Raw genomic sequence first — 27683 nt, 5'->3', positions numbered from 1 at the left:
GCGGTGGTGAGGGAGGCGTTGATGACATCTCGGAGGTGCGGTGCGATGATGTCGTCGGCTTCGTTGTAGATGTGGTGCGGGCAGGGGTCCGATGGGGATCCGGAGTGGATCGAGTTCATGACGCGGGTGGTCTCCTCGGTGGTGGTTGGGCTCCAGGTGAGGATGGTGGTGATGTCGGTAGCGGGTTCCGGGGGGGGGTTCGTGTCGGTGGTCGGGAAGCTGTTGTATATGTCGGTGATCTTGTGGTGGAAGAAGGTCGAGAGGGAGTCGCAGAGGTCCTGTGATGGGGGGATGGAGTTGTTTTCTGCGTCCGGGTTGGAGAGCTCTTTGACGATGCCAAATAGTTCCTTGCTGTTGTGGGCGTTTTTGTCAAGTCTGTTCCGGTAGGCTGTTTTTCGTGCGGCGCGGAGGTGTTGGTGGTGTTGGCGGGTGGCGTCCTTGAGAGCTGACATGTTCTCTTCGGTCTGGTTGAGGCGCCACGTCTTCTCGCGGGCGCGGCATTCTTTCTTGGAGTCCTTGAGGTCGGGGGTGAACCAGGAGTTTTTCTTGTGGTTGTTGGTGCTGGCTTGAGTTTTCAGGGGGGCCAGGAGGTCGGCGTAGTCGGAGATCCAGTTGGTGAGGTTGTTGGCGGCTTCGTTTGGGTCGGTGGTGCTGGTGGGTCGGTTCTGGGAGAGGGTTGATGCGAGCTGATCCATGGTGATACGAGTCCAGTGTCTTCTTGGTGGTTGCTGGGTGTGGTGGTGCACAGTGGTCTTCTTGAAGATGAAGTGGACGCAGCTGTGGTCCGACCAGGTGAGTTCGGTGGTGTGGCTGAAGGTGATGTGTTTGCTGGAGGAGAAGATGGGGTCGAGCGTGTGTCCGGCGTAGTGGGTGGGTGTGTTGACTAGCTGATTCAGTCCCAGGTTGGTGAGGTTGTCCAGTAAGGCGGTGGTGTTGTTGTCGGTGAGGTTCTCCAGATGAAAGTTGAGGTCTCCTTCACTGAACTTGGTGCGGGGTCCTGGTGGTCTGTACATGAGGGTGCCTCTGAGGGTGGTCTTGGGGTCGCTGTGGATCGTGAAGTGGAGATGTTCGGCGTCGGGGAGTGAGTTGTCGGTGTTGGTTGAGATGCGGATGGAGTTTTTGTGTGCGATGGCGATGCCTCCTCCGATGCGGTTGTTGCGATCTTTCCGGATGATTTTGTAGCCGTCGGGGATGGCTATGGCGATGTCGGGTGCCGAGGAGGGATTCATCCAGGTCTCGGTGAGGAAGGCGATGTCCGGGTTCGTAGAATTGATGAGGTTCCACAGTTCGATGGCGTGCCTGTGGATGGATCGGGTGTTGACCAGGATGCAGTGAAGATTGCTTCCGGGGGAGTTGTTCTTGACGGGAGCGGTGTTGGTCCGTGGGCAGGTGAAGTGACAGTTGTTGCAGGTGAAGGGTCCGTGGGTCCGTTTAGGGTGGGCGCGGTAGCAGCCCGGAGTGCGGCTGGGGTTGAGGTTGACGAGGGTGGTGGAGTCGTAGGTCAGGCGGGGGGCGCGGGGGGCGCGGGGGCCAGGGGTTCGGGCGCTGAGCGCGGGCCAGGCGCGGACGGGCGCAGACGGGCTTGCCTTAGGCGCGCCTTCGGCGGTCCAGCGGCGTGCCCGCTGCGCGCGTCCGCTGCGTGGCCTCGCGGTGGCCGCCATTTAAGGGGTAGCCGGGGAGGCGGGGTCAGCTGGGAGGCGGGAGGAGGGCGGGTAGGGGAAAAAAAGCGGCAAAAAAGCGGCGGCGGGAAAAGGCTCCGAAGGCGAGGAGGCCTAGAAAAATGAAAAAGGCGCAGAAAAACAGGAAAAACGAGGGGGAGACGGCGGGAGGGCAAGGGGGACGGCACTCAGGAGATGCAGGCACTCGGGGATACAGAAGGAAACCAGGGGAGCGCGATCACACAACACAGGCACTCTGGGATACAGAAGGAAACCAGGGGAGCGCGATCACACAGCACAGGCACTCGGGGGATACAGAAGGAAAAAAAGGGGAGCGCGAACGCAGACAAGCGGCAACACAGGCACTCGGGGCACAGGCAGCGATGCAGGCAAAAGGAGAAGGCAGAACAGGGGATCTGGTGGCGCTGTGAGGACAGGGGAGCGACCTACCCTGAGGTCAAGGGTCGCTACCACTGCCTCGCAGCGGCCGCCATTTAAGGGGTAGCCGGGGTCAGCTGGGAGGCGGGAGGAGGGCGGGTAGGGGAAAAAAGCGGCAAAAAAGCGGCGGGGGGAAAAGGCTCCGAAGGCGAGGAGGCCTAGAAAAATGAAAAAGGCGCAGAAAAACAGGAAAAACGAGGGGGAGACGGCGGGAGGGCAAGGGGGACGGCACTCAGGAGATGCAGGCACTCGGGGATACAGAAGGAAACCAGGGGAGCGCGATCACACAACACAGGCACTCGGGGATACAGAAGGAAACCAGGGGAGCGCGATCACACAGCACAGGCACTCGGGGATACAGAAGGAAAAAAAAGGGGAGCACGAACGCAGACAAGCGGCAACACAGGCACTCGGGGCACAGGCAGCGATGCAGGCAAAAGGAGAAGGCAGAACAGGGGATCTGGTGGCGCTGGTGGCTGCCTTCAGGATTGTTAAGGCCTGCCATAGGAGTGACTTATAGGTTTATATGTGTCTGTATATATAGGTGGATATAGGTAGCCTATACCACTGTAAGGGGCGCAAGCACACCCTTACCCAGGCGGAAGTAGCAGGCCTGTGGTGCCATTTTGGAGTGCCTCCCAGGGGTTCATAATACATGCTTCAGCCCCTGGTAGGCCTCTATGCCCTAGGTACATAGTATACCATATACTAGGGGCTTATAAGGCACTCCAGAATCCAATTAGATATGTACCTAATGTACATGCAAACCATTGTACAGAGAAAGCAGATAGACTGGGGCCCTGAATAGCAGGATGCCATTCCAACTAAGTCATAAACCAGCAAAACGCCAGGAAAAAAGTGGGGGCAACCATATAGTCAGATTCCACCTTCCTACATTGATGATGTAATGTGATTGCATGGCTCTCCTTCAAAGGCATTCCATTCTAGATCCTCTCTAGAGAGGAATTAGGTGGAGAGGAATCTGGTGGAGCAGTTTAGAAATGGATGGTTGATGCTGTGTACAGCCATGGGTTTGAGCAAAGAATACATATTTATTTTACGTGGATGCTTCAGCTTATCTGTTATGTAACATTACGCACCAAAAGCTTTAGCCTTTCTCCAGAAAATATTGAACTAGTCCTGAGTGCGAGTTGAGTTAGGTCCACTTAGTGCGGTATTGAGTGTGGCATTGGGGGGGCAGGGTCAAAGGATCACACAGTTTCATGCCTCTATGTCCTTTATGGGCCAATATTTAAGTACAGTACTCTGAAGGCACAGAGGAAATACCACATGGTGAACGACAGTCAGTGAGCTACACTATATAGTATATTTCTGAAAGAAGCACTAGGTTACCAATCCTACTTTCCTTGTTACCAAGTCCTCTCGATCTGTTCTGTGAGTACACGCACTGTTTAAGGCGCCAGTGAATGTTTCAGGACTGCTGTACACAGACAAATCCTTAGGACCATTGCAACAGACATTCTAGAGCTGTGACAGTTTAAGGGATTCTGGCTGGGTTGTCGAGTGTAATATCAGAGCAGCATGTCTGTTTTGTGTGACTGTGTGTTACGACGGGAAGCAGAGCACTGACTGTAGAGCAGCTTGCCTTGGTGGAGGGTCTATCAGATGTTTACTTCCAAAGGGCAGGTTTAGATATCCGGTGGCCTCTCTTTGGTGCTCCCATAACTACTTACCCAGGGCGGGTGGTCTGACAAGAATCCCCTACTGGATGATCTAAGTCCCCATTACCTGAAGGCAAGGTATGTAGGTCCCCGTCTTGGTCACAATTTGGACATCTCTTCTTGCAGAGAGTAAACCGGAATCAGCTGGGCTGGGACCAACACATCGACAACCTCGCAATGACAGCAGAGTGCTCCTCTAATTTGAGCAAGGAAATGCTTGTGTATTTATAATAGCAGCATTCATGCTTCCGTATCGAAGCTTCAGTCGGCCTGACATGTTTATTGTCTTTCAGATAGCCATGTCGCCTCATGGACAAATAATAAACAACATTTGTACAATGTGTGTTCAGGCCTTGTACTGAATGTTCCAGGTGTCGTGATTGTGTACTTACAAAGTGGAATAGTAAGCCATGTGGTTGCAGAGAAGCTAATCCTGCACTGTCACAGCAAATGTTTGCCAAAAGTCGTCATGTGGAAAAGAAAGCAATTTAAGAAACATGTACATGTAAAATGGTAGTGTTTCTTCCCGGGCCTCACCTAGCCACATGACAGATTCTGAAGATGTACCCTGGGATAAGAGTATCTCTTGTGGCCTCCAATCTTCCTTTGGTCTCCAGAGCACATGGAGAGGACTGTTGGCTGCAGGGGACAGGGCTGCAGGGAGAGAATGAGGGGCTGAATATTTCCCTTGCACCTGGGATGCAGGTGGGGCTTGGTCATACGTGTCCTTTTACAGAGGACTCAATTAGAAGAAAGGTCATGGGAGAGTGACTAGGTTCATTGCACTGCCCTGGCTGTTGGGTCCATTTGGCACAAATTAAATATGTAAGAAATGTTTATCCAAGTCATGAAGTCATAACTGCGTTGGTTCTGCACACAATTCACAGCAAATGTTGCATGTGTGATCCTACGTGCATTTGAGTCCAGTTAGTCCTGAATATGTACTTCATGGAGATGACTCAATGACGTGGTGGTTTGAGATATAGGTTGTTAGAGCAATAGGTCTTGTTCCGTCGCCCCCCTCACCCTCCCTCCTAGTTGCTCACATTGTTTCCAAGGGACTCATGGCATGTGGGACACTTTCAGCCAGTCCTGGCCTCAACACCTTCCATGCTGGGATTTTATGGGAATTCTTATAACGGTATAAAATAAAACACGGGTCCCAAAAAGAAAGTGCTGCTGCCCACAGCATGAAGTGTGGATGGTTTCGGTTTCTTCAGGTTAATGATGGGTTTTTCTTCTCTCTGGAACCCTAGAGCCCATATCGGACATAAAGGTGATGAAATGCAAATCAAGTGGTGACTACGGGGTCCGGCTAATATGTGAAGCGTCAGGTGACGTCTGGAATCTCACGTGGTGGCACAACGGGCGACAGTTGGTGCAGAACATCACCCACGATGGGAACATCTCGGTACTGGACATCAAGGAGGTGGGAACGGGCTCTTACAACTGCGTCGCCTGGAACCCAGTCAGCGAATTGGAAACATCATACCAGGTTGCTCAGAAAAGCATCAGTGAGTTTCTGCTCCAAATTCTTTTTAAATGTTCTAACCCTTTCCGACTCATTGGACGTCCATATATTGCAATTGGTGACGTACATTTTTAATCTTAAATGTTTTTAGAATAGCAGCAGTCGAGAGTTGGGTAATTTCATAAAGAGGAAATGTGCATGACTGTTTATGAGCTCATTTTAAAGTATTTATTAGGTATAAAAAGTAAACCATAAAGTGCATTTTAGATTTGCCCAGACCTGCCACGGTCTGGTTTTACCTGTTATTCTGTTAATTGTGTCATTAGAACATGTAATGCAATAATTGTTGATTAGATGTACCCTGCACAATTGCCTTCTACCTCCTATGGTCTTTGACAACTCAGCCATAAGTGCTGTAGGTGAATGAAAATGAGAGACAACTCCATGACATTCATGGAGTAGTTTGTAGTGTTTAAAAACTCCAAGAGTCGTGTAGATCTGTACTACAGTTTAGAGCTTTTGGATACTACAAATTTGGCGACGAGGATGGGATAAATTGGCCACAACCACACATAAGAGGCAGGGTACCTTAGGTAACTTGTTGCTAACTTTGTTGTGTTTGATGTGGGACTCCCATTCCCATGGTCTTATGGACATGGTGGAGGTCAAGACAACCTCATCAATGGATAGAACCCATTTACTGGACGATCAGCCACTGAGGATTCCCTGGCCTGGCCTGGTCCATTCTTTACCCATCCTCCTGACACTTAGACCGACATCATGTTTAGCTTTTACTTTGCTTCTCTTGTCCTTTAAGTCTGCCAAACACTTCTTTAAACAGAGTTACTTGTTTTGTGTGGCCCACTTGCTTGAAGGGACTTGAGGTGATGGAGAGTTGCCGAAAAGTCTTGAGCTGCTCAGAGGTCAAGAATGTCACATCTCCTGTTGTGGGTAAATTGATGCTCCATACCTAGGTAAGGGAGGGGTAAGCGTCTGTTCTAGTTCACACAGTTAAGTACTTGGTTAGTCCAAGGCTTGTTCTAAACTAATGCAATGGTTCTTTCTTTCCATTTGCTGCCTGTGATGGGGAACATGTAAGTAAACATATATTCACTGCGACGTGGATGGGCTATGACAGTCGTTCTTAACCTGTGGTCCAAGATTATCTGGGGGTCCGCGATGGTGTTACCAAATTAAATAATAATAAAACTAAGACACTCAAATTAATAAAGTGTATGAAATTAAACAATCTCTCAATATCTAAGCGTTTGTTAGGTGTATACTTGTTTTTTTTTGGGGGGGTATTGGTTTGAAGTTCAAATCCTAGAAATTGTTTAGGCCGGGGGTCCCCAGCTTCCAATGTGGACACAGTGGCGTTTCCTGAATTCGAGTAATAATTCAGTGGGGGTCCACAGAAGTCAAAAAGACCGCTGAGCTATGATGTTGAATCCATATAATAAAGGTTTGACCCTGGCACTGAGTGCCCCCCTTGCTTACGCAGCTGAGCCCGCTTCTTGTTTGTGTTTCAGTGATCCTGTTCCTCGTGGGGTTGCTGACTGCTGCTGTGGTTTTCAGTCTCCCCTATTTATTAACTCAGCTCTTCCTCTGCCTGACGTGTTGCCGATGTCCTGAACAGAGCGGTAAGTTTGAGTAGTATCTGTGGTGATTGGGTGGTTGAGATGAGGAAATGGGTAGGATTCTAGGTAGAATGGTTGGTGCTTGGGTTGGAAGGAGGACTGTTGGGTAAGGGTTTGCAGTGGAGGTTCATTTAGGGCAGATATTGTCTTTGGCGTCAAGGGATTCTCTCCCTCTGTTCTCTTATAATTCTACGCTTCAAAGTCGTGAGGATCAGCGATAGAGGGTCTTGGCACTCGGAGAGGTAACGCCATTCATATTCAGTAGGTCGGTCTCCTGCAAACGTGAGCCAGTCTTTCATCCACACCATCCGGGTGAACCCTGAGAAGAGCAGTTCCACTCTTGTGGGATGTGAGCAGAGTTCAGCATATTGGTGATCCGCGGTTGTGCAAATGTCAAACCACTTTAAGAACCTGGCCTGGGTGCGTGATTACTCATTCCCTGGCACCCACATACCTAGTCAGTGATTCGGTGATCACCCACTCGATGCCCTGCAAAGGTGTACATGTTGCTACTACCACTTTCAACGCATGTTCAGACTGTCAAGGGAACAATGCCGCAGTTGGGTTGGAGTAACTGTGATTGGTGTCCCTTCTCTGCACCCATCAGTGAGGTGTAGGACGGAGATCTCCTTGTTCCAGGTGGAGCCACAGAATGATCTAAAAGACTTCTCTGCCCATAGAAACCACAAGAAAAAGCTCCGAGGGGGCTGCACGTCTGTACTAACGGAGTCCTTTCGGCAGGACCCTGGGATGAACGCAACCCCTCCCCGCTATTCCTTCCAGGCAGCTAGCAGCTTGAACAACTAGGGGTGGCACAGTATTGCGCCACCCTGCACAGGAGCTCACGTTTTCTCGGGCTAAGGGGTCCACATGTTGTTGTGAACTCGAAAACATTTCAACAACGAAGGATCTCACTGGTGGTTGTTGGTTAAGCAGGCTAGCTATCGTAAGTCATATCATCTCTTATTACCCTTGAATCACACATAAGTTAAACCATTTCCTGGCAGCAACATTTTCCTCCAGTGGAAACCGAATGAGGTGTCATTCATTCTTGTTGAGTCGTCTCTTTATTAGTTGAATGCACACACAGTGTTGAAACTTGACTCTGTGATATCAGTGCTATGTAATAGTGACTGTGGCTTTTGCTTTTTTTTAGGTCTCGCCTGACCCAGCGCATGCGCTGGTCTGGCGAGACTTATTGAGAGGGCTCCAAAAAGTGCTACCAGGCCAGCCTAGAGCTACAATGCGCGGGCGCGCGCGCTGCGCTTTACCGCAATTACTTTCACTTTCGCGGCCGCTTTGATGTTTGATCGTGATCGCGATTGCGATCACTTTCGCATAGCCAATAGGTCTCGCTTTTGGGACCTTATAAGTATTTAGTTATGCAACTGTTGCATGGCTAAACACTTATAAGGTCCCAAAGGCGAGACCTATTGGCTATGCCAATGCTTGTTTTACTGGTTTCGCCTTCCTCTTCCCCCTTTTTCCCGAGTGCTTTCTCCTGCTTTTGCCTTGTTTTTCACTGCTTTCTCTGCGAAGCAGCTACCAACTCCAGCGCCTTGAGACTGTCACGGGTGATTTGCAGCGCTTTACAAATCCTGATTGATTGGTGTTACATAATTTCTGTTACCATAGTAACCAGGACTATTTTGTCTTCTTTCTTTTATGTGGGCAGTCCGTGTATTTCAGCGTGCGGCTTTCGTTTGCTGGTTCCTTTTCTTGATCTGTGCCTTGGTATCCGCCGTTGTCAGACAGGCCGCTTCAGTTTCATATGGTGAGTATTAATTCAATGAAAAAAAAGGTATTCCTGGAATTTGAGGAGAAAGAAAGTGTGTGTTTGTCTTAGTCTCCCTCATAGGTTTTATTTTTGCTTTCATTCCACTAAACGTCATCTGAGCTTGGTTGCATGTCCTCTGCGTAACGGATTTACTGCCTGATCTTTGCAGCCGCTCCCGAGTTCAATCTTGTCCTCCTGGTGGTTCTGACGGTTTGCTTCACCACGGAGCTCTTCTCACTCTCAGACTGGAAGTGCCTGAAGAAGGATAGGAAAAGGCAAGATAACCAAGGTACCGGTGCGCGTGACCGTCGTAAAGAATGCATGGCATTGGCATATTCCCATGCTGTGAGGAGGTGGTGATTGTTATGATTATTATGTTTGTTCTCTTCTAGGTCTCCCTCCTTTAGGTTACACTTGGTAATAATTAAGAAGTGAATGTGTGTGATAAAAATAGAATGTGCATTTGGTTATGTTATTTTTCATTGCAACGTGATAATCCAGTCTGCTCAATATGTTCACTGCAGCTGACTCTGCTGGTCCAAATAATTGTGTTGTAATCACTCTTTGCCCGAGCCATGCATGACGCTCACGTGCTCGGTGAGCTCATGAGGGCTCGCGGGTCGGTGAGTGGACGGTTGGTCGTGGCTGCGCCTGGCATGACTTTGGAGTGGGCTGCGCGCTTGTTTAATAAATTGCTTGGATTTAAATGAGAGTTTCTGAGTTCTGAACAGAGTTTCATGGAAAGCTGATAAGTATGAATTGTTTACTGTTCAAAGAACACAGTTTTGCAGAATGAAAATTATTAAAAGGGCCTTAGGACATATTCTGCTATTTTTTTTTATTCGGAAAGCTTCAACATCTAAGTAATGTTATAAAAGCTAGGCACAGGGCATAAAGGCTTAGAACTTCACGCCATGCAACAACGGACGAGACAGGCCACACTGAATTGCATCGCTTACTTTAGCTGAAGGCTACTACAACAAGCATTGGCATAGCCAATAGGTCTCGCTTTTGGGACCTTTTATAAGTATTTATTTATGCAGCACAATTTCTTTGGTGCAACAACAACTGTTGCATGGCTAAATACAAGGTCCCAAAGGCGAGACCTGTTGGCTATGCCAATGCTTGTCTGATGGTGGAAGGAGTTCTGTAACTTGAACACCTCGTCCCCACAAAAGGAGGTCGGTATGGAGAGGAATGTCACTGCATTTACCCGAGAGGGGACCAGCCTTCAGATTGTGGCTTCTTTGTCGGCAGATACACTTGATTGATACTTCTGGTGTCAAGCACTTATTCTGTGGTGACTGGACTTGAGTGCGTCTTGGTGACTAGATGAGGTCATACTATCCCGGGGTGGTGACAGAGGTGGCTGCCACTTGGGAGGTTCACACGGTGTAGTCGCTGTGCCCCTACGAGCCTCAGAATTAGGTATGCTTGCTGTTCCATGCTGTACGCTGTACATTTGATCTAATCAGAATTGGTGACAAGTGAATATGGACTGGTTTTGCTGTGTGTAGGCCCAGCGAAGAGGAGCTGCGTATCGACCGGAACTGCCGACTTTGGAAGTGCGGAACCAAGTTCGAGTCGGGCGTTGGCGCAGTAACCTTTGATTCCAGCAAAACGAGTAATGTCCGTGACAGAAAAATATGAACCTGTGTAATGTTATCCGGTGCTCCTGTAACTCGCTCCAGTATTCCAAGCGCTCGTGCTATGTAAAGCAGCAAAAACCAGCAGGAAGTGGGATAAGGGAGGGGGTAGGGCACGTCGCGCCCTCTAAGGGGAGAGAGGCACGCAGGCTGGCAAATGGTGTGCACTTTCGCGGCCGCTTTGATGTTCTCAGTGGCCCCGCGGCTCACTGAGAACATCAAAGCGGCTGCAAAATGATCACGCAGGCTGCCAAATGATGCGCGCGCCCGGCGCACATGCACTGTATTTGGAGGCCTGAAAGCACTAGTTTGCACTTCCAAATCCCCAGTCTACAAAAGCTCTCGCGAGAGCAGAGCTAAAGCGCTGGCTCAGGCGAGACCTAAAAAGCCTTTGCTTACCCGCTTATCAGCCTGGCTGCCGGTTCACAACAAGAGTAGCATGCTCTGCTATTATACTGAAGATAAGCTTTATTGTTCAAACAGGTATGTGGGTGTGAACCATCTCTGAAAATCAAATGAGGCTTCCCTTTTTGTGCTAAGAATAGCTTAGTGAATAGAAATAGAAGAATGAGGGTTGTATTCATAAAACATTGCACAACAAATGTGTTGGATTCTTTTCTGTTTACTCTTTTGGTAGAAAGTGCAGCTACCCTTCTGTTTATCTTTCTTGTTGTTACAATTCACATTGTATGCACCAGGATCGGATTTGTATTTTGAAAATACATCTTCAAAAAGTATCCAGTGTTAACTAGTGTTCTTGAGTGTGTTCTTCTTTTGAAAGATGGGTGGTTGTTCCAGGATTATTGCTGTGATTTCTCGTAGGATTGATTGTTACCTGAAACATACCTCATGCAAATGTTGCTCTGTGGGTTGTGCGGTGGCTGCGGTCCGACTGGCTTTCTGCCTCGAGCTGGACAAAGTCCTTCATGCCAAAGGTCTAGAAAGCTGAAATCTGGGCTGTGTTCGAGAGGATGATCTAAAAAATGTATCAGAACCTAGCCAAAAGGCAACAGGCGACACAATAGGGGGATTGGTGCTTTCCATGTGGTCTAGTAGTTCATTTCCAGACTATAGAACCAGAAAATCTGGTTACTCTTACATCATGGCTCTCTCCAGGTCTCAGAGCATGACTAGTATCCCACCTAGACACATGGCTGGACACTGTTTCCAGAGATGTTACTTTGCACTTCTGCTAGTATGCACAAGGCCATGTGGCGTATGCGTTCACTCCCTTTATGTCCACACGGGTGCATATCTTTGGAAATTGCATTTATTCTACCCATTGACCCAGGTGACCTCTGATCAGAGTAGGTGATCCCAATGCAAATGTATGAGTGGCTATTGTAACTTTCTTGAAGTGTGAAGCCATTTCCTCCCACATGGACAAGTAAGCGAAGTGCCTTGGGTCTTAGGATAAAAAAACAACTATAGCACTCGGACAGGCCAACGCCATGACATTAAGCTACTGGTTCTCTCTGTGGCAAAAAATTGACTGGTCCACTGCCAGGCACCATGATTCGGCCAAGGAAATGAATTTGCTTTCTTTCTTGATGCTTGCATGGGACATTTTGCATTCTTCGCATACACAGAAATGGGCCTGGGGAATTCCTTTCCTCTCTGGTCTAGGTGTCTCTTGGTTATTTGGGATCTGAATCCAGTCCTCAAATATATGACCTCTTGCTGCCAAAAATACCTGTCTGTGAAGAACTGAGTTTTGGTCCCCATATCATCCGCCAGGTGCATCAGAAAACATCCGGCTTTAAGCAAACCATGGGCTGTGTTTACTGAGGACATGTTGGAACCGAGGACTCGTTCACGTTCATCCCCAAAGTCTAACTGAATTCCATCTGAACATGGGAGTGTGCTCTATCCTGGTCTATCCAGATTCAGCAGGAGCAATGGGGTTTTGTCTCAGAAGTGCCCAACTATCGAGGGATTTTCCCTGGGGATACAGGAACTGGATATGAGTGATCTAGAACGGAAAGGTGGAAGCAGCACATGGGGCCAGAGACGCCGGCTCCATCCTCAGCCACACTTTTCAGCATGTGATGACATTCTGGTTTTGCCAATACAGACCATCATTAGATGAACAGATTTATGTGAACATAACTTAAGGTATTCAATGAGTATCCTGCTCTGGGTACCTGCCACAGCATCCTCCGGACACGCCACCTCTCTATTATAACATGTTCCAATGCTGCCAAACCTTTAGGTAACGAGCAAAAGAATTAGCGGTGCAGCTTGTACGGGAATAGTGTACTCAGTCATAGCATTTATAAAGCGCACTACATACCCATGAGGGTCTCAAGGCGCGGGGGGGTGGGGGGAGACGCTGCTACTGTTCGAAGAGCCAGGTCTTGAGGAGTCTCCTGAAGGTTAGGAGGTCTTCAGTCTGCCGCAGGCGGATGGGGAGGGTGTTCCATGTCTTGGCGGCGTGGTGGGAGAATGATCTGCTGCCGGCGGTCACTCTTCGGATGCGGGGGACGGTGGCGAGGACGCGGCGAGCGGAGCTGGCGGGTGGGGGTGTAGAGGCTGAGTCGACTGTTGAGGTACGTTGGTCCGGTGTTGTGTAGTGCCTTGTGTGCGTGGGTGAGGAGTTTGAAGGTTATTCTCTTGTTGACAGGGAGCCAGTGCAGGTCTCTCAAGTGGGGTGTGATGTGGCTGCGGCGAGGGATGTCGAGGATAAGGCGTGCGGAGGCGTTCTTGATGCGTTGGAGCCGTTTCAGGAGTTTGGCCGGGGCTCCTGCGTAGAGGGCATTGCCGTAGTCTAGTCTACTGCTGACGAGGGCCTGGGTGACCGTCCTTCTAGTTTCGGTGGGGATCCACTTGAAGATCCTGCGAAGCATGCGGAGGGTGTTGAAGCAGGAGGAGGAGACGGCGTTGACCTGCTTTGTCATGGAGTGGGTGGAGTCGAGGATGACCCCTAGGTTGCGTGCATGGTCGGTGGGTGTAGGGGGTGTTCCTAGTGCAGTCGGCCACCAGGAGTCGTCCCAGGCCGAGGGGGTGGATCCGAGGATGAGGACCTCCGTCTTGTCCGAGTTCAGCTTTAGTCGGCTGTTTCTCATCCAGTCTGCGATGGCCTTTATTCCTTCGTGGAGGTTGGTTTTGGCGGTGTGGGGGTCTTTGGTGAGGGAGAGGATCAGCTGGGGGTCGTCGGCGTAGCGTAACATATAAACATTACTCAGTCTACTCGGATTGTGTTTATGGGAGAGCCCAAATTCTTGTTCATCTCAGTTGGATGATCTGTTCTTTCACAAATTACAGTTAGCCTTAGATCCTGGGGGTACTTGTTAGTCATTTTCAGTTTATTTGTTAAGTCAGAGTTCTTTTCCTTGTTAACTCCTTGAGGTGTCAGTTGGTTCATAGGTCTTAGTTATTAAGTTTGTTATCAGAATCTTAGGAGGTTGCAAGCATGCACTAACATTTTATGTTCTTTTACAGATCCCACTCTGAACAAAAGGAAATCTGCAGATGAGGTCAATGGGGTCGAGGACAAGGAGCCCGAGGAAGCATTGCCAGGTACGTTTTCTCTCTAGTTCTGGTTCTGGTCTTATAAGATATAACCTGGTCTGTTGTATAATGATCAAGCCTGTGTTGGCTAGCAAGATAGTCCGTGATTGGCTGCCGTGTCAATATTGATGGCAGGCAACATGGCTGCTGGGATTTGGTGTCCTAGTCACAGTTAGTAAATCTCAGGCCTCTCAGAGTCTCTGCAGCACCATTGCTTGGGTAATGTAGTGCAGTGCGGCCGAGACGCTTTACTCCAAAGCAGTCCGCCTCCACCGCCACACCAACACAGCTTCTTAGAATATCCTAGACTTGTGACTGCTCCCCAAGTTTTGTGAGCCATGGCTAGGTTCTGGGACTACTTTGGATGACTGTGTTATGTCACAGGGCCATGGGCAAGAATCACAGGACACCGGTCAGGACAACAGATTGCCCTCAAATGTTGCCAGCCTTACTGTCCAGGATTGCAATTATGGAATAGGAAGCAAGCATGAAGGTAGCTGCCTCAGGCTGCCATAATCGCTTCTCAGAATCCTACCAGTCTCCCCACTTATAAAAATATCCTCGGGCAGGCATTTGGAATTCAGTATTTTGCATACCCAATATTGGCTAAATGTTGCATTTGTCCTCTGATAGGATGTCCGCACCATATAACAGCCAGTAGCATGATAGAGGAATCTTCATCAACTGTAAAGTGCAGATTGGTATGTAGAAGGTTCAGGAAGGCTGATGTGTGCACTTAATCTCCTCTCTCCTATCTATTTATTCCACCAACCATTTTCTTCAACTTGCACTAATGACCCCACCCAACCCATATTAAATTAGTTGAGCATGGACTGGTTTCCTTCAGTGTTGTTTTATTTAGTCTAGCATAGTATGGTTTTCTTGAGCGTTGTTTATTTTAATCTAGTATTAGATGGTTTCTTTGCATGTTGTTTTATTTTAATTCAGCATGGAATGGTTTTTTAAGTGTTGATTAATTTAATCTGGCATGCGTAGCCACCCGAGCATGATTTAAGGTAATTTGGCATGGGAAACCTTCCTTCAGCAAGGTTTAGTTTGATCTGGTATGGGATGGTTTCCTTGTGCTTGTTTTAATTTAACCTAACATGGAATGTTTTTTTTAGGTCTCGCGACCTGCGTTGCACTGCGCAGCAGTGCTCGCGCAGGCGAGAGTCCTTTTGTCCGGGGTTCAGAAATGGACCCTTGAATCGCACACGCTCGTGCGATTCCTTTCGTGCTACACGATTGGCCTTAGCGTACGTCTTATTCTAAAAGACTGCACGCAATTGTCCAGAGGCGGGCACATTGCTCCGCCCATGGCCTATTGGTGTCTATTACGCGATTGGTGCGCGTAATAGACACCAATAGGCCATGGCTTGCAGTGGCGCGCGCACGTGCACCACTCGCGGGCTTCTTTTTTTTTTTCAAGCAGAAGTGAAAGTGCACGCTTTCCCTGCCGCTCGTTTTATATCCTACTAACTTTGTGTCTTCTCTGTTCTGCTTTTGAAGTGCGTGTGAATGAGCTTAGCTTAAAGCCCATGGGTACCAGTACTCTCTTTGGACAAAGAGCAGTTCCGGTACTCAAGCGCCGAAAATGTAGAAGTGCCGGTACTCAGTACCGGCCCATTTAAAGCATTTCTTCGGGTACTGGAAGAATAAGGGAACTAAGGCCACTGCCCTACAGGCCTAGCTTACAATGGAACTAAAGACACAATAACAGACGTGCCTCCAGAGGCATTTCCAGGCACGAGCCGAGCAATGGAACTAGAGGCAATGAGCGGCAAACCAGGGAGCGCTATAGCTCTGCCTCTAGGCACAAGGTGAACAAGGGCAGCAGACAAAGCTGCGATTCCCTCTCGGGGCCTGCTGCAGAGAGAAGCGGAGGCCACGCGGAAAAAAGCCCCCTCCCCCCCCCCCTTCACACCCCCACAATAGAAAGCAGTGTCGGACAGCGTGGAGCGCGAGATATCACAGACGTCACCATTATAGCGCCTGCATACACCGTTAGTGTCCAGGGAGTGCTGTGATGCACAAGTGACCTCTAGCTAGCAGGACCAGCGCCCCGGGTGGGTGGCTCTTTGTTATTTCTAAAGTTGTCCCGCCTGGGTCACAGTTTGCACAGATAGCAAAGTTTAACTGCAACCCTCCCTCTACCATAAGTCAAAAAATAAACAAGTTAATGTCTACTATGCAAAATACTACACTTGTGAAAGGCCATAAAAAGATTGTAAACTCGTACAATACAGTTAGTCGGCGTGACTAGGCGTTTATGAGCGCAGGTGAAAGCGAGACAAGGTTACAAAGGGTGACCAGCTGACTGAACTTTGGCAGAATGAAGCCGCCCCTGGTGCATACCGCGTGAAAGTCGACGATTTGAAAGCGCTCGGAAGGCCTTAATGATGAGATCTATGATCTGCAGAGAAAGATTTGACTTGTACTGGGCCTCTCATACTTCCGAGGTCGATAACGCAAGTACCAGTTTCATCTGGTTAATAACGTGCCCACAATCATGTTCGGCTACAACAAAGTCGTGAGTACTGTTAAATCTGCAACCAGAATATTTTACATTCCATTGTTAAGTATTTTAATAGGTGTTGAGGGCGAATTCGAGTTGCAACAGGAACTAGATACAAAGGGCCCCTTACACCGGAAGACGACGTGATTGGAGAGCGAAGACGGAACAAAGGACAAGTTAGAAACACGCTACATTTCTGGGTTTTTTTTGTTGCATATTTATATAGCGCGAACACGACCCAAAGGTATTGGAGCGCTTTACATGAGCACCGTATTTACATTACACATTCAGGCACGGGGAGATTAAGTGATTTGCCCAGAATCACAGGATGTGGACGCGACCTCGAGGCTCGAACTCTAGTTTCCAGCACCAAAGTCGGCAGTTTAGCCGACGGACCACATCCTCTCCCATTCTTATTCCAATGTCTCCTACGTGTCACACAACAATTGGCATACACAGGGCACACGCAACTGTGGTGCTGTGGTGGCGGCCGGAGACCCCTTCACGGTGGGCATAGGGCGGAGCAACGCTCCCCCGCCGATGGACAAGGCTGGCACCAAGTCGTGACCCTGATGCACTGTGTGGGTGGGGGCGGGTGTAAGAGTAGGCAGACAAGACATGCCACATGGTCCTTGGGAAGCTGTCGTGAATGTCCTTTGAAATCAGAGCTGGGGGGGGGGGGGGGGGGCATTGGGGCGGCACAGCTCCAGCTTCCGATCAGATTTCTATGTAGCCGTGGCAGAGGCAATCCGAGCTCCCGGACAGGCTGAGTGGCCTGACAGGCCTCCCAGCCCCCACTCGCCGCCTCGCCTGTGCATATACCTCCACGCACCTCATCCTCTATTAGAGAATCATTCTACATTTTAAAGTTTCCCATTGAAGTTTGTCTGCTTGTACCTTTTTATGTATGTCCAGTGCTTTTTGACAGGCCGTTGGGACCTGCTTTCCCTTATTCATATTTAGTGGATGTGGGTGTGTGCATGAATCTAGCATAAACTCAAGCTGCAAAACTATTGTTAGAGGCAGAATTATGCACTGCACAACCGGATGCCACTGAAGGCTTCACTCGGCCGTCCTACCCATGGATGCAGCAGACTCAGCCAGGGGCTGCATACATTTTGTGCGTTTAAGTTTAAGGCGGTAACCTCACTCAATGTCGCCTCTGATAGTTTCATGTTTTGGAATTTTCACCCAAAGGCCATTGATATCAGGTAAGATTACCCTAATTATTAAATGGAAGCAAAGGTTACATCACCTCGGATGCCTTTGGTTGTCAGGTGAAAGTCCAAGGCTGAAGAGAAACTGTGCTTGATGACACAGAGTCGGACGGAGAATAGATACAGATGAGAAAAAAGCAGTAAGATTTCAGGACAGACAATGAATTGAACGAGAAAATCAGGGGATATACTGGGTAATAGATGGGTAATCATAAGGTGGTGCTTCTATAAACACTCATAAAGCGGCCGGTGTGGAGCCAGCCATAATTGTTTGTATAGTGCTTCCATATCAGAGGCATTTTCAGAGAAGGTTCTGGTGTACATGGGTGTGCGTGTGCATGTGTGTGTGTTTTCATTTAACCCGGGGACATTCACTGTGGAGTTCCCTCTTCTTGTAGGGTTCATGAGACTGCCAGCTTCGTTTGGTTTTGGCACGTTGTGGGTACTTTAAGTTTAATACATAAGTGTACCAGGGATTGGTTTTACATTTGAAAGCTCATCTTTGGTACTGGAAGGCCTGAATTGTCTCAGGAATTTTAGTTAGCGGGAGGCATGTCTGGAAACAATTTTAAAATAAGACTCCAGTTTGAGGGTTCTTGTCTTATACAAAACAAGATGGTTTAAAAACATGTAAGCTAAAGATCTGTGCTTCGCATAGTGTGACCCCGAGTGGCATTTTGCTGCTTCTGTTGTTACATCCAGATATATACTACAACAAATAACATTACACCTACAAGCCAGAACTATTGGCTTTGCCAGTGGTCTATGGGCCATGCTCATGCAACACATTTATTTATTTAATTTATTTATTTTGTGACTGTATGTAGCGCGGACTCAGCCCGTGGGCATCAGAGCGCTTTCCAATAGGGAAAACTGGATGGTAAATAAATAAATCACCTCTGCGGACGGTGCACGTGAGTGTGTTTTCACACGCATCCATGTGTGCTTGTGTTACCATGCCGGTTCCCTTACCTCCCACTTCAGATTGTTGCTCTTGCACAGGTCCATGTGGTCTGGTGAGCTGAATGTAAGTGTGTGTGCACCTGAGTGTGTTTTCACACGCACCCATGTGTGTTTGTGTCACCAAGCAGGCTCTTATTAGCTCTCCTTATTAGCTGCAACGCCAGTAGCTCAAACATTTACTACTGTGAGACCTATTGCATTGCAAATGCTTGTTATGAGTTGGTTTACTTTAATGTGGCATGGAATGGCTTGCTTCAGCGTGGTTTAATTCAATCTAGCATGACATGCTTTGAGGGTGGCTTTATTTAATGTGGCAAGGAATGGTCTCGTTCAGCTCACAGCTTGCAGAGTACAAGTTTATCATTGTTCTTTTCCACTTTTAGTTTGACTATGGTATGAATTCTTCAGATCCCTCCATAACCGGGAAGCCAGGTCTGGTGGCTCAGCGGACTATTGCACTCACTGTACGGGCCTTTGTTTGACCTTGTGGTCACAGGTTCAAATCCCAGCAGGTCCACTCAGCCTTTCATGTATCTGAGGTCGATCAAATGAGTACCATTGAGTTAGGTAACAATAAAGATCTGTTATTCAGTGCCAAGATGACTACGGGTGAACGTGCGCTTTACAAATACACGTTATGTTATGTTGGAACCTCAGGGTATGGTCTCAGGGCCACGGTTAAGGAGCTCAGTTCTGTGCACACACTGAGTTAGAGAAGACCTGTGGACTGCAGCACTAACACAAACCCACCATGCTATTCTTTGCGCAGGCAAGGGCTTCACTTTTCATATCAGCGAAAATCAAAACAGTTTGTTCATCTTGCACACACCATACTCAAACTTTGTACTAAGAAAGCTGGAATTGTAGTTGTAAAAGTTTATTTTAAAACCTTTAACCATGGATTTAGGCCCAGATCTCTGTACTGGGGTGAATGTATGACATTGTTCTGCATTCTGTCCATCAACTTTAGTTTTTGCATTTGTCACCCCGAGTGGGACGGGTATGCTCAGACGTGAGTCCCGTGCTCTCCATGCCACTGGAATCAAGCTATCCTGGCTGAAGAGGGGTGAAACCCCGAAACCGGTCCTAGGATGCTTGTTCCAGTCCAGGGAGGACCTGGCTTGGCAATTCAGGCTGGACTGTTCCCATGAGGCACAGGGTCAAGACTGATTTGCATATGGCTGGGTTCAAACTGGAATGGCATGGTGAGCAAAAAAACGATGGATTTAGGCCCAGATCTCTGTACTGGGGTGAATGTATGACATTGTTCTGCATTCTGTCCATCAACTTTAGTTTTTGCATTTGTCACCCCGAGTGGGACGGGTATGCTCAGACGTGAGTCCCGTGCTCTCCATGCCACTGGAATCAAGCTATCCTGGCTGAAGAGGGGTGAAACCCCGAAACCGGTCCTAGGATGCTTGTTCCAGTCCAGGGAGGACCTGGCTTGGCAATTCAGGCTGGACTGTTCCCATGAGGCACAGGGTCAAGACTGATTTGCATATGGCTGGGTTCAAACTGGAATGGCATGGTGAGCAAAAAACGATGGATTTAGGCCCAGATCTCTGTACTGAGGTGAATGTATGACATTGTTCTGCATTCTGTCCATCAACTTTAGTTTTTGCAGATAAAATGTACGGCACGAAAACAGAATAAAATTATAATAAAAATATTTCAAACATTATTTTGCATGTTAAATGGCCTCCTAAGGCTACTGCTATGGTAAACCCCAAGCTAATTTAATAGTCTGAAACTTTATAACTCCTGCCAGTTGGGTATTTGGAATGGAGCGCGCATCATACCTTTTGAAACAGGGAGTCTGGCTGTTTGTTATCAGAGTTTAGCCATGGAAGGACAGGTTTGTGCTTCCGCCAGAAGACGAGCCCCTGCAGGGCAGCTCCCGGCTGCTATAGCTCGCTCGCCGATTGAGAGCGAAGTCTAGATTGGGAATCGGCAGATCAGAGTTCAATAATCTTTCGGACACAGACCTCTCCGATTTAAAGGTCAACAAGCCGGGTTTTTATAGGGTTTTGGTGATTAATGTTTTACAAAACAAATCTCTCTAGTCTGGACCATCAGAGCCGAATTTGCATAAATGAACTCCACATGTTTACATTAATATTCAGCGCCATGTTGGCCTCGAGTTAGAAAATGTCAGCGTACGCTGGCGGCAGACGCGCAACACCCATTGGGCTCACCGGGCTTCAGCCCCCTCCCTCCGTCGTGTGTGTCAGCCCGGCTGAGACAGCCTCGCGGGCTGGCGTCCGTCTAATTGCAGCCGCACCGAGTACTTCAAGGTCTTTAAAAGACCATTTACTGGTTAATGTGGGTTTTTGTTGTGTTTTCACCCCATCTTAGAGCCACTCTGCCTATGGCTGGAAGAATCACCCCCACCCCCCCCCCCCCCTCCCCCCCCACCTCCCTCTCTCCCCCGAAATCTTTTTCAGCCCCTCCGAAATTTGGCTCTAGGTTTTGGTAGAAAGTGCAGCTGCCCTTCTGTTTATCTTTCTTGTTGTTACAATTCACATTGTGTGCACCAGGATAGGATTTGTATTTTGAAAATACATCTTCAAAAAGTATCCAGTGTTAACTAGTGTTCTTGAGTGTGTTCTTCTTTTGAAAGATGGGTGGTTGTTCCAGGATTATTGCTGTGATTTCTCGTAGGATTGATTGTTACCTGAAACATACCTCATGCAAATGTTGCTCTGTGGGTTGTGCGGTGGCTGCGGTCCGACTGGCTTTGTCTCGAGCTGGACAAAGTCCTTCATGCCAAAGGTCTAGAAAGCTGAAATCTGGGCTGTGTTCGAGAGGATGATCCAAAAAATGTATCTGAACCTGACCAAAAGGCAACAGACGACGCAATAGGGGCATCGGTGCTTTCCATGTGGTCTAGTAGTTCATTTGCAAACTATAGAACCGGAAAATCTGGTTACTCTTACATCATGGCTCTCTCCAGGTCTCAGAGCATGACTAGTATCCCACCTAGTCACATGGCTGGACACTGCTTCCAGAGATGTTACTTTGCACCTCTGCTAGTATGCACAAGGCCATGTGGCGTATGCATTCACTCCCTTTATGTCCACACGTGTGCATATCTCTGGAAATTGCATTTATTCTACCCATTGACCCAGGTGACCTCTGATCAGAGAAGGTGATCCCAATGCAAATATATGAGTGGCTATTGTAGCTTTCTTGAAGGGTGAAGCCATTTCCTCCCACATGGGCAAGTAAGCAAAGTGCCTTGGGTCTTAGGATAAAAAAACACAACTATAGCACTCGCGCAGGCCAACGCCATGACATTAAGCTACTGGTTCTCTCTGTGGCAAAAGATTGACTGGTCCACTGCCAGGCACCATGATTCGGCCAAGGAAATGAATTTGCTTTCTTTCTTGATGCTTGCATGGGACATTTTGCATTCTTCGCATACACAGAAATGGGCCTGGGGAATTCCTTTCCTCTCTGGTCTAGGTGTCTCTTGGTTATTTGGGATCTGAATCTAGTCCTCAAATATATGACCTCTTGCTGCCAAAAATACCTGTCTGTGAAGAACTGAGTTTTGATCCCCATGTCATCCGCCAGGTGCATCAGAAAAAATCCGGCTTTAAGCAAACCATGGGCTGTGTTCAGTGAGGACATGTTGGAAGCGAGGACTCGTGCACGTTCCTCCACAAAGTCTAACTGAATTCCATCTGAACATGGGAGTGTGCACTATCCTGGTTTATCCAGATTCAGCAGGAGCAATGGGGTTTTGTCTCAGAAGTGCCCAACTATCGAGGGATTTTCCCTGGGGATACAGGAACTGGATATGAGTGATCTAGAACGGAAAGGTGGAAGCAGCACATGGGGCCAGAGACGCGTGCTCCATCCTCAGCCACACTTTTCAGCATGTGATGACATTCTGGTTTTGCCAATACAGACCATCATTAGATGAACAGATTTATGTGAACATAACTTAAGGTATTCAATGAATATCCTGCTCTGGGTACATGCCACAGCATCCTCCGGACACGCCATCTCTCTATTATAACCTGTTCCAATGCTGCCGAACCTTTAGGTAACGAGCAAAAGAATTAGCGGTGCAGCTTGTACGGGAATAGTGTACTCAGTCATAGCATTTATAAAGCGCACTACATACCCATGAGGGTCTCAAGGCGCGGGGGGGTGGGGGAAGACGCTGCTACTGTTCGAAGAGCCAGGTCTTGAGGAGTCTCCTGAAGGTTAGGAGGTCTTCAGTCTGCCGCAGGCGGATGGGGAGGGTGTTCCATGTCTTGGCGGCGAGGTGGGAGAATGATCTGCTGCCGGCGGTCACTCTTCGGATGCGGGGGACGGTGGCGAGGACGCGGCGAGCGGAGCTGGCGGGTGTCGGTGTAGAGGCTGAGTCGGCTGTTGAGGTACGTTGGTCCGGTGTTGTGTAGTGCCTTGTGTGCGTGGGTGAGGAGTTTGAAGGTTATTCTCTTGTTGACAGGGAGCCAGTGCAGGTCTCTCAAGTGGGGTGTGATGTGGCTGCGGCGAGGGATGTCTAGGATAAGGCGTGCGGAGGCGTTCTGGATGCGTTGGAGCCGTTTCAGGAGTTTGGCCGGGGCTCCTGCGTAGAGGGCATTGCCGTAGTCTAGTCTACTGCTGACTAGGGCCTGGGTGACCGTCCTTCTTGTTTCGGTGGGGATCCACTTGAAGATCTTGCGAAGCATGCGGAGGGTGTTGAAGCAGCAGGAGGAGGAGACGGCGTTGACCTGCTTTGTCATAGAGTGGGTGGAGTCGAGGATGACCCCTAGGTTGCGTGGATGGTCGGTGGGTGTAGATGGTGCTCCTAGTGCAGTCGGCCACCAGGAGTCGTCCCAGGCCGAGGGGGTGGATCCGAGGATGAGGACCTCCGTCTTGTCCGAGTTCAGCTTTAGTCGGCTGTTTCTCATCCAGTCTGCGACGGCCTTTTTTTCTTCGTGGAGGTTGGTTTTGGCGGTGTGGGGGTCTTTGGTGAGGGAGAGGATCAGCTGGGTGTCGTCGGCGTAGCGTAACATATAAACATTAGTCAAAGTCTACTCAGATGGTGTTTATGGGAGAATCCAAATTCTATTTCATCTCAGTTGGATGATCTGTTCTTTCACAAATTACAGTGAGCCTTAGATCTTGGGGGTACTTGTTAGTCATTTTCAGTAGAGAGAGTCGTCAAAGTTATTTGTTAAGTCAGAGTTCTTTTCCTTGTTAACTCCTTTAGGTGTCAGTTGGTTCATAGGTCTTAGTTATTAAGTTTGTTATCAGAATCTTAGGAGGTTGCAAGCATGCACTAACATTTTATGTTCTTTTGCAGATCCCACTCTGAACAAAAGGAAATCTGCAGATGAGGTCAATGGGGTCGAGGACAAGGAGCCCGAGGAAGCATTGCCAGGTACGTTTTCTCTCTAGTTCTGGTTCTGGTCTTATAAGATATAACCTGGTCTGTTGTATAATGATCAAGCCTGTGTTGGCTAGCAAGATAGTCCGTGATTGGCTGCTGTGTAAATATTGATGGCAGGCAACATGGTTGCTGGGATTTGGTGTCCTCGTCACAGTTAGTAAATCTCAGGCCTCTCAGAGTCTCTGCAGCACCATTGCTTGGGTAATGTAGTGCAGTGCGGTCGAGACGCTTTACGCCAAAGCAGTCCGCCTCCACTGCCACACCAACACAGCTTCTTAGAATATCCTAGACTTGTGACTGGTTTCTACCCCACTGGTCCCCAAGTTTTGTGAGCCATGGCGAGGTTCTGGGACTACTTTGGATGACTGTGTTATGTCACAGGGACATGGGCAAGAATCATAGGACACAGGCCAGGACAACCGATTGCCCTCAAATGTTGCCAGCCTCACTGTCCAGGATTGCAATTATGGAATAGGAAGCAAGCATGAAGGTAGCTGCTCAGAATCCTACCATCTTACTTATAAAACTATCCTCGGGCAGGCATTTGGAATTCGATATTTTGCATACCCAATATTGGCTAAATGTTGCATTTGTCCTCTGATAGGATGACCGCACCATATAACAGCCAGTAGCATGATAGCGGTATCTTCATCAACTGTAAAGTGCAGATTGGTATAGGAGGGCTGATGTGTGCACTTAATCTCCTCTCTCCTATCTATTCATTCCACCAACCATTTTCTTCAACTTGCACTAATGACCCCACCCAACCCATATTAAATTAGTTGAGCATGGACTGGTTTCCTTCAGTGTTGTTTTATTTAGTCTAGCATAGTATGGTTTTCTTGAGCGTTGTTTATTTTAATCTAGTATTAGATGGTTTCTTTGCATGTTGTTTTATTTTAATTCAGCATGGAATGTTTTTTTTAAGTGTTGATTAATTTAATCTGGCATGTGTAGCCACCCCGAGCATGATTTAAGGTAATTTGGCATGGGAAGCCTTCCTTCAGGGAGGTTTAGTTTGATCTGGTATGGGATGGTTTCCTTGTGCTTGGTTTAATTTAACGTAACATGGAATTTTTTTTATGAGTTGGTTTACTTTAATGTGGCATGGAATGGCTTGCTTCAGCGTGGTTTAATTCAATCTAGCATGACATGCTTTGAGGGTGGCTTTATTTAATGTAGCAAGGAATGGTCTCGTTCAGCTCACAGCTTGCACAGTACAAATTTATCATTGTTCTGTTCCACTTTTAGTTTGACTGTGGTATGAATTCTTCAGATCCCTCCATAACCGGGAAGCCAGGTCTGGTGGCTCAGCGGACTAATGCACTCACTGTAGGGGCCTGTGTTTGACCTCGTGGTCACAGGTTCAAATCCCAGCGGGTCCACTCAGCCTTTCATCTATCTGAGGTCGATCAAATGAGTACCATTGAGTTAGGTAACAATAAAGATCTGTTATTCAGTGCCAAGATGACTACGGGTGAACGTGCGCTTTACAAATACACGTTATGTTACGTTGGAACTGCAGGGTATGGTCTCAGGGCCACGGTTAAGGAGCTATGGGGATATTATCAAGCCAGGCGATAAAATTATCACCGCTTTAGCGGCAGAAAACTGCCGCTAAAACGGCGATAATGGGCGTGATAATATGCTCTATGGAATTCCAATTGAAGCCCATGTTAGATGTCCTTCACATCTAACCTGGGCTTCAATTGGAATTCCATAGAGCATATTATCAAGCCCATTATCGCCGTTTTAGCGGCAGTTTTCTGCCGCTAAAGCGGGGATAATTTTATCGCCTGTCTTGATAATATGCCCCTTAGTTCTGTGCACACACTGAGTTAGAGAAGACCAGTGGACTGCAGCACTAACACAAACCCACCGTGCTATTCTTTGCGCAGGCAAGGGCTTCACTTTTCATATCCGCGAAAATCAAAACAGTTTGTTCATCTTGCACACACCATGTTCAAACTTTGTATAAGAGAGCTGGAATTGTAGTTGTAAAAGTTTATTTTAAAACCCTTAACCTTGTGCAGATAAAATGTACGGCAAGAAAACAGAATAAAATTATAATGGATTTAGGCCCAGATCTCTGTACTGGGGTGAATGTATGACATTGTTCTGCATTCTGTCCATCAACTTTAGTTTTTGCATTTGTCACCCCGAGTGGGACGGGTATGCTCAGACGTGAGTCCCGTGCTCTCCATGCCACTGGAATCAAGCTATCCTGGCTGAAGAGGGGTGAAACCCTGAAACCGGTCCTAGGATGCTTGTTCCAGTCCAGGGAGGACCTGGCTTGGCAATTCAGGCTGGACTGTTCCCATGAGGCACAGGGTCAAGACTGATTTGCATATGGCTGGGTTCAAACTGAAATGGCATGGTGAGCAAAAAAACGATGGATTTAGGCCCAGATCTCTGTACTGAGGTGAATGTATGACATTGTTCTGCATTCTGTCCATCAACTTTAGTTTTTGCAGATAAAATGTACGGCAAGAAAACAGAATAAAATTATAATAAAAATATTTCAAACATTATGTTGCATGTTAAATGGCCTCCTAAGGCTACTGCTATGTTAAACCCCAAGCTAATTTAATAGTCTGAAACTTTATAACTCCTGCCAGTTGGGTATTTGGAATGGAGCGCGCATCATACCTTTTGAAACAGGGAGTCTGGCTGTTTGTTATCAGAGTTTAGCCATGGAAGGACAGGTTTGTGCTTCCGCCAGAAGACGAGCCCCTGCAGGGCAGCTCCCGGCTTCTATAGCTCGCTCGCCGATTGAGAGCGGAGTCTGGATTGGGAATCGGCAGATCAGAGTTCAATAATCTTTCGGACAGAGACCTCTCCGATTTAAAGGTCAACAAGCCGGGTTTTTATAGGGTTTTAATGATTAATGTCGTACAAAAAAATCTCTCTAGTCTGGACCATCAGAGCCGAATTTGCATAAATGAACTCCACATGTTTACATTAATATTCAGCGCCATGTTGGCCTCGAGTTAGAAAATGTCAGCGTACGCTGGCGGCAGACGCGCAACACCCATTGGGCTCACCGGGCTTCAGCCCCCTCCCTCCCCCCCCCCGTCGTGTGTGTCAGCCCGGGATGAGACTGCTTCGCGGGCTGGCAGCGCTCTAATTGCAGCCGCACCGAGTACTTCAAGGTCTTTAAAAGACCATTTACTTGTTAATGAGGCTTTTGTTGTGTTTTCACCCCTTCTTAGAGCCACTCCGCCTATGGCTGGAAGAATTAGCCCCTCCCCCCCGAAATCTTTTTCAGCAATTCCCCCCCTCCCCCCATCCTCCCCCCCCCCCCCCCCCCCGAAATGTGGCTCTAGTTGCCCGCCTGGCTGGCGGCATCCATGTTTTATCAGTAGTTGACACAGAAAAGGAATCTCACACTTTCCAACAGATACCCTTTGAATTGAGAACAAATCAAACTTCAGAGAATAAATTACTCAGGGTGGGAACTATCATAGTGTTCACAGCATCTGGAAGGCGAACCAACACCTGTAATCCTTTGGCATTTAAGGATTGCTTGATCTCAAAGACCTTGTTTTGAGCTATTGATGTTAAGACTCAGATCTGAGAAGAAAAGGAGGTGTCTGCCTGCAAGTGTAAGCCTTTTTAGGTCTCGCCTGACCCAGCGCATGCGCTGGTCTGGCGAGACTTTTTGTGAGGGCTCAAAAAAGTGCTACCACTGTAGCCTAGAGCTAGTGCATGTGAGCGGGCGCACGCGCCTCACTTTCGCGGCCGCACGGCCGCTTTGATGTTTGCACGCGCACGCCTCAC

General features: G+C 48.2%; 1 protein-coding gene across 4 annotated transcripts in view; it reads left to right on the top strand.

The window, feature by feature from the left end:
• LOC146863432 (uncharacterized) overlaps positions 1–27683 on the top strand; it is a 68186-nt gene that overhangs the window by 28320 nt on the left and 12183 nt on the right. For 3 of the 4 annotated variants that reach the window (XM_085642858.1, XM_085642859.1, XM_085642860.1), the window contains exons 3-8: positions 5035–5292; positions 6779–6889; positions 8562–8660; positions 8833–8952; positions 13751–13828; positions 23817–23894. In XM_085642858.1, coding sequence (XP_085498984.1) covers positions 5035–5292; positions 6779–6889; positions 8562–8660; positions 8833–8952; positions 13751–13828; positions 23817–23894 — 744 coding nt within the window. The remainder of the gene's footprint in view (positions 1–5034; positions 5293–6778; positions 6890–8561; positions 8661–8832; positions 8953–13750; positions 13829–23816; positions 23895–27683) is intronic. The other variant, XM_085642861.1, reaches the window with a different exon arrangement.

Source organism: Triturus cristatus, chromosome 2_2, assembly GCF_964204655.1.
Source record: "Triturus cristatus chromosome 2_2, aTriCri1.1, whole genome shotgun sequence".
NCBI lineage: Eukaryota > Metazoa > Chordata > Amphibia > Caudata > Salamandridae > Triturus > Triturus cristatus.
Note: the sequence above shows the minus strand (reverse complement) of the source record. Positions and strands in the feature narration are given on the sequence as shown.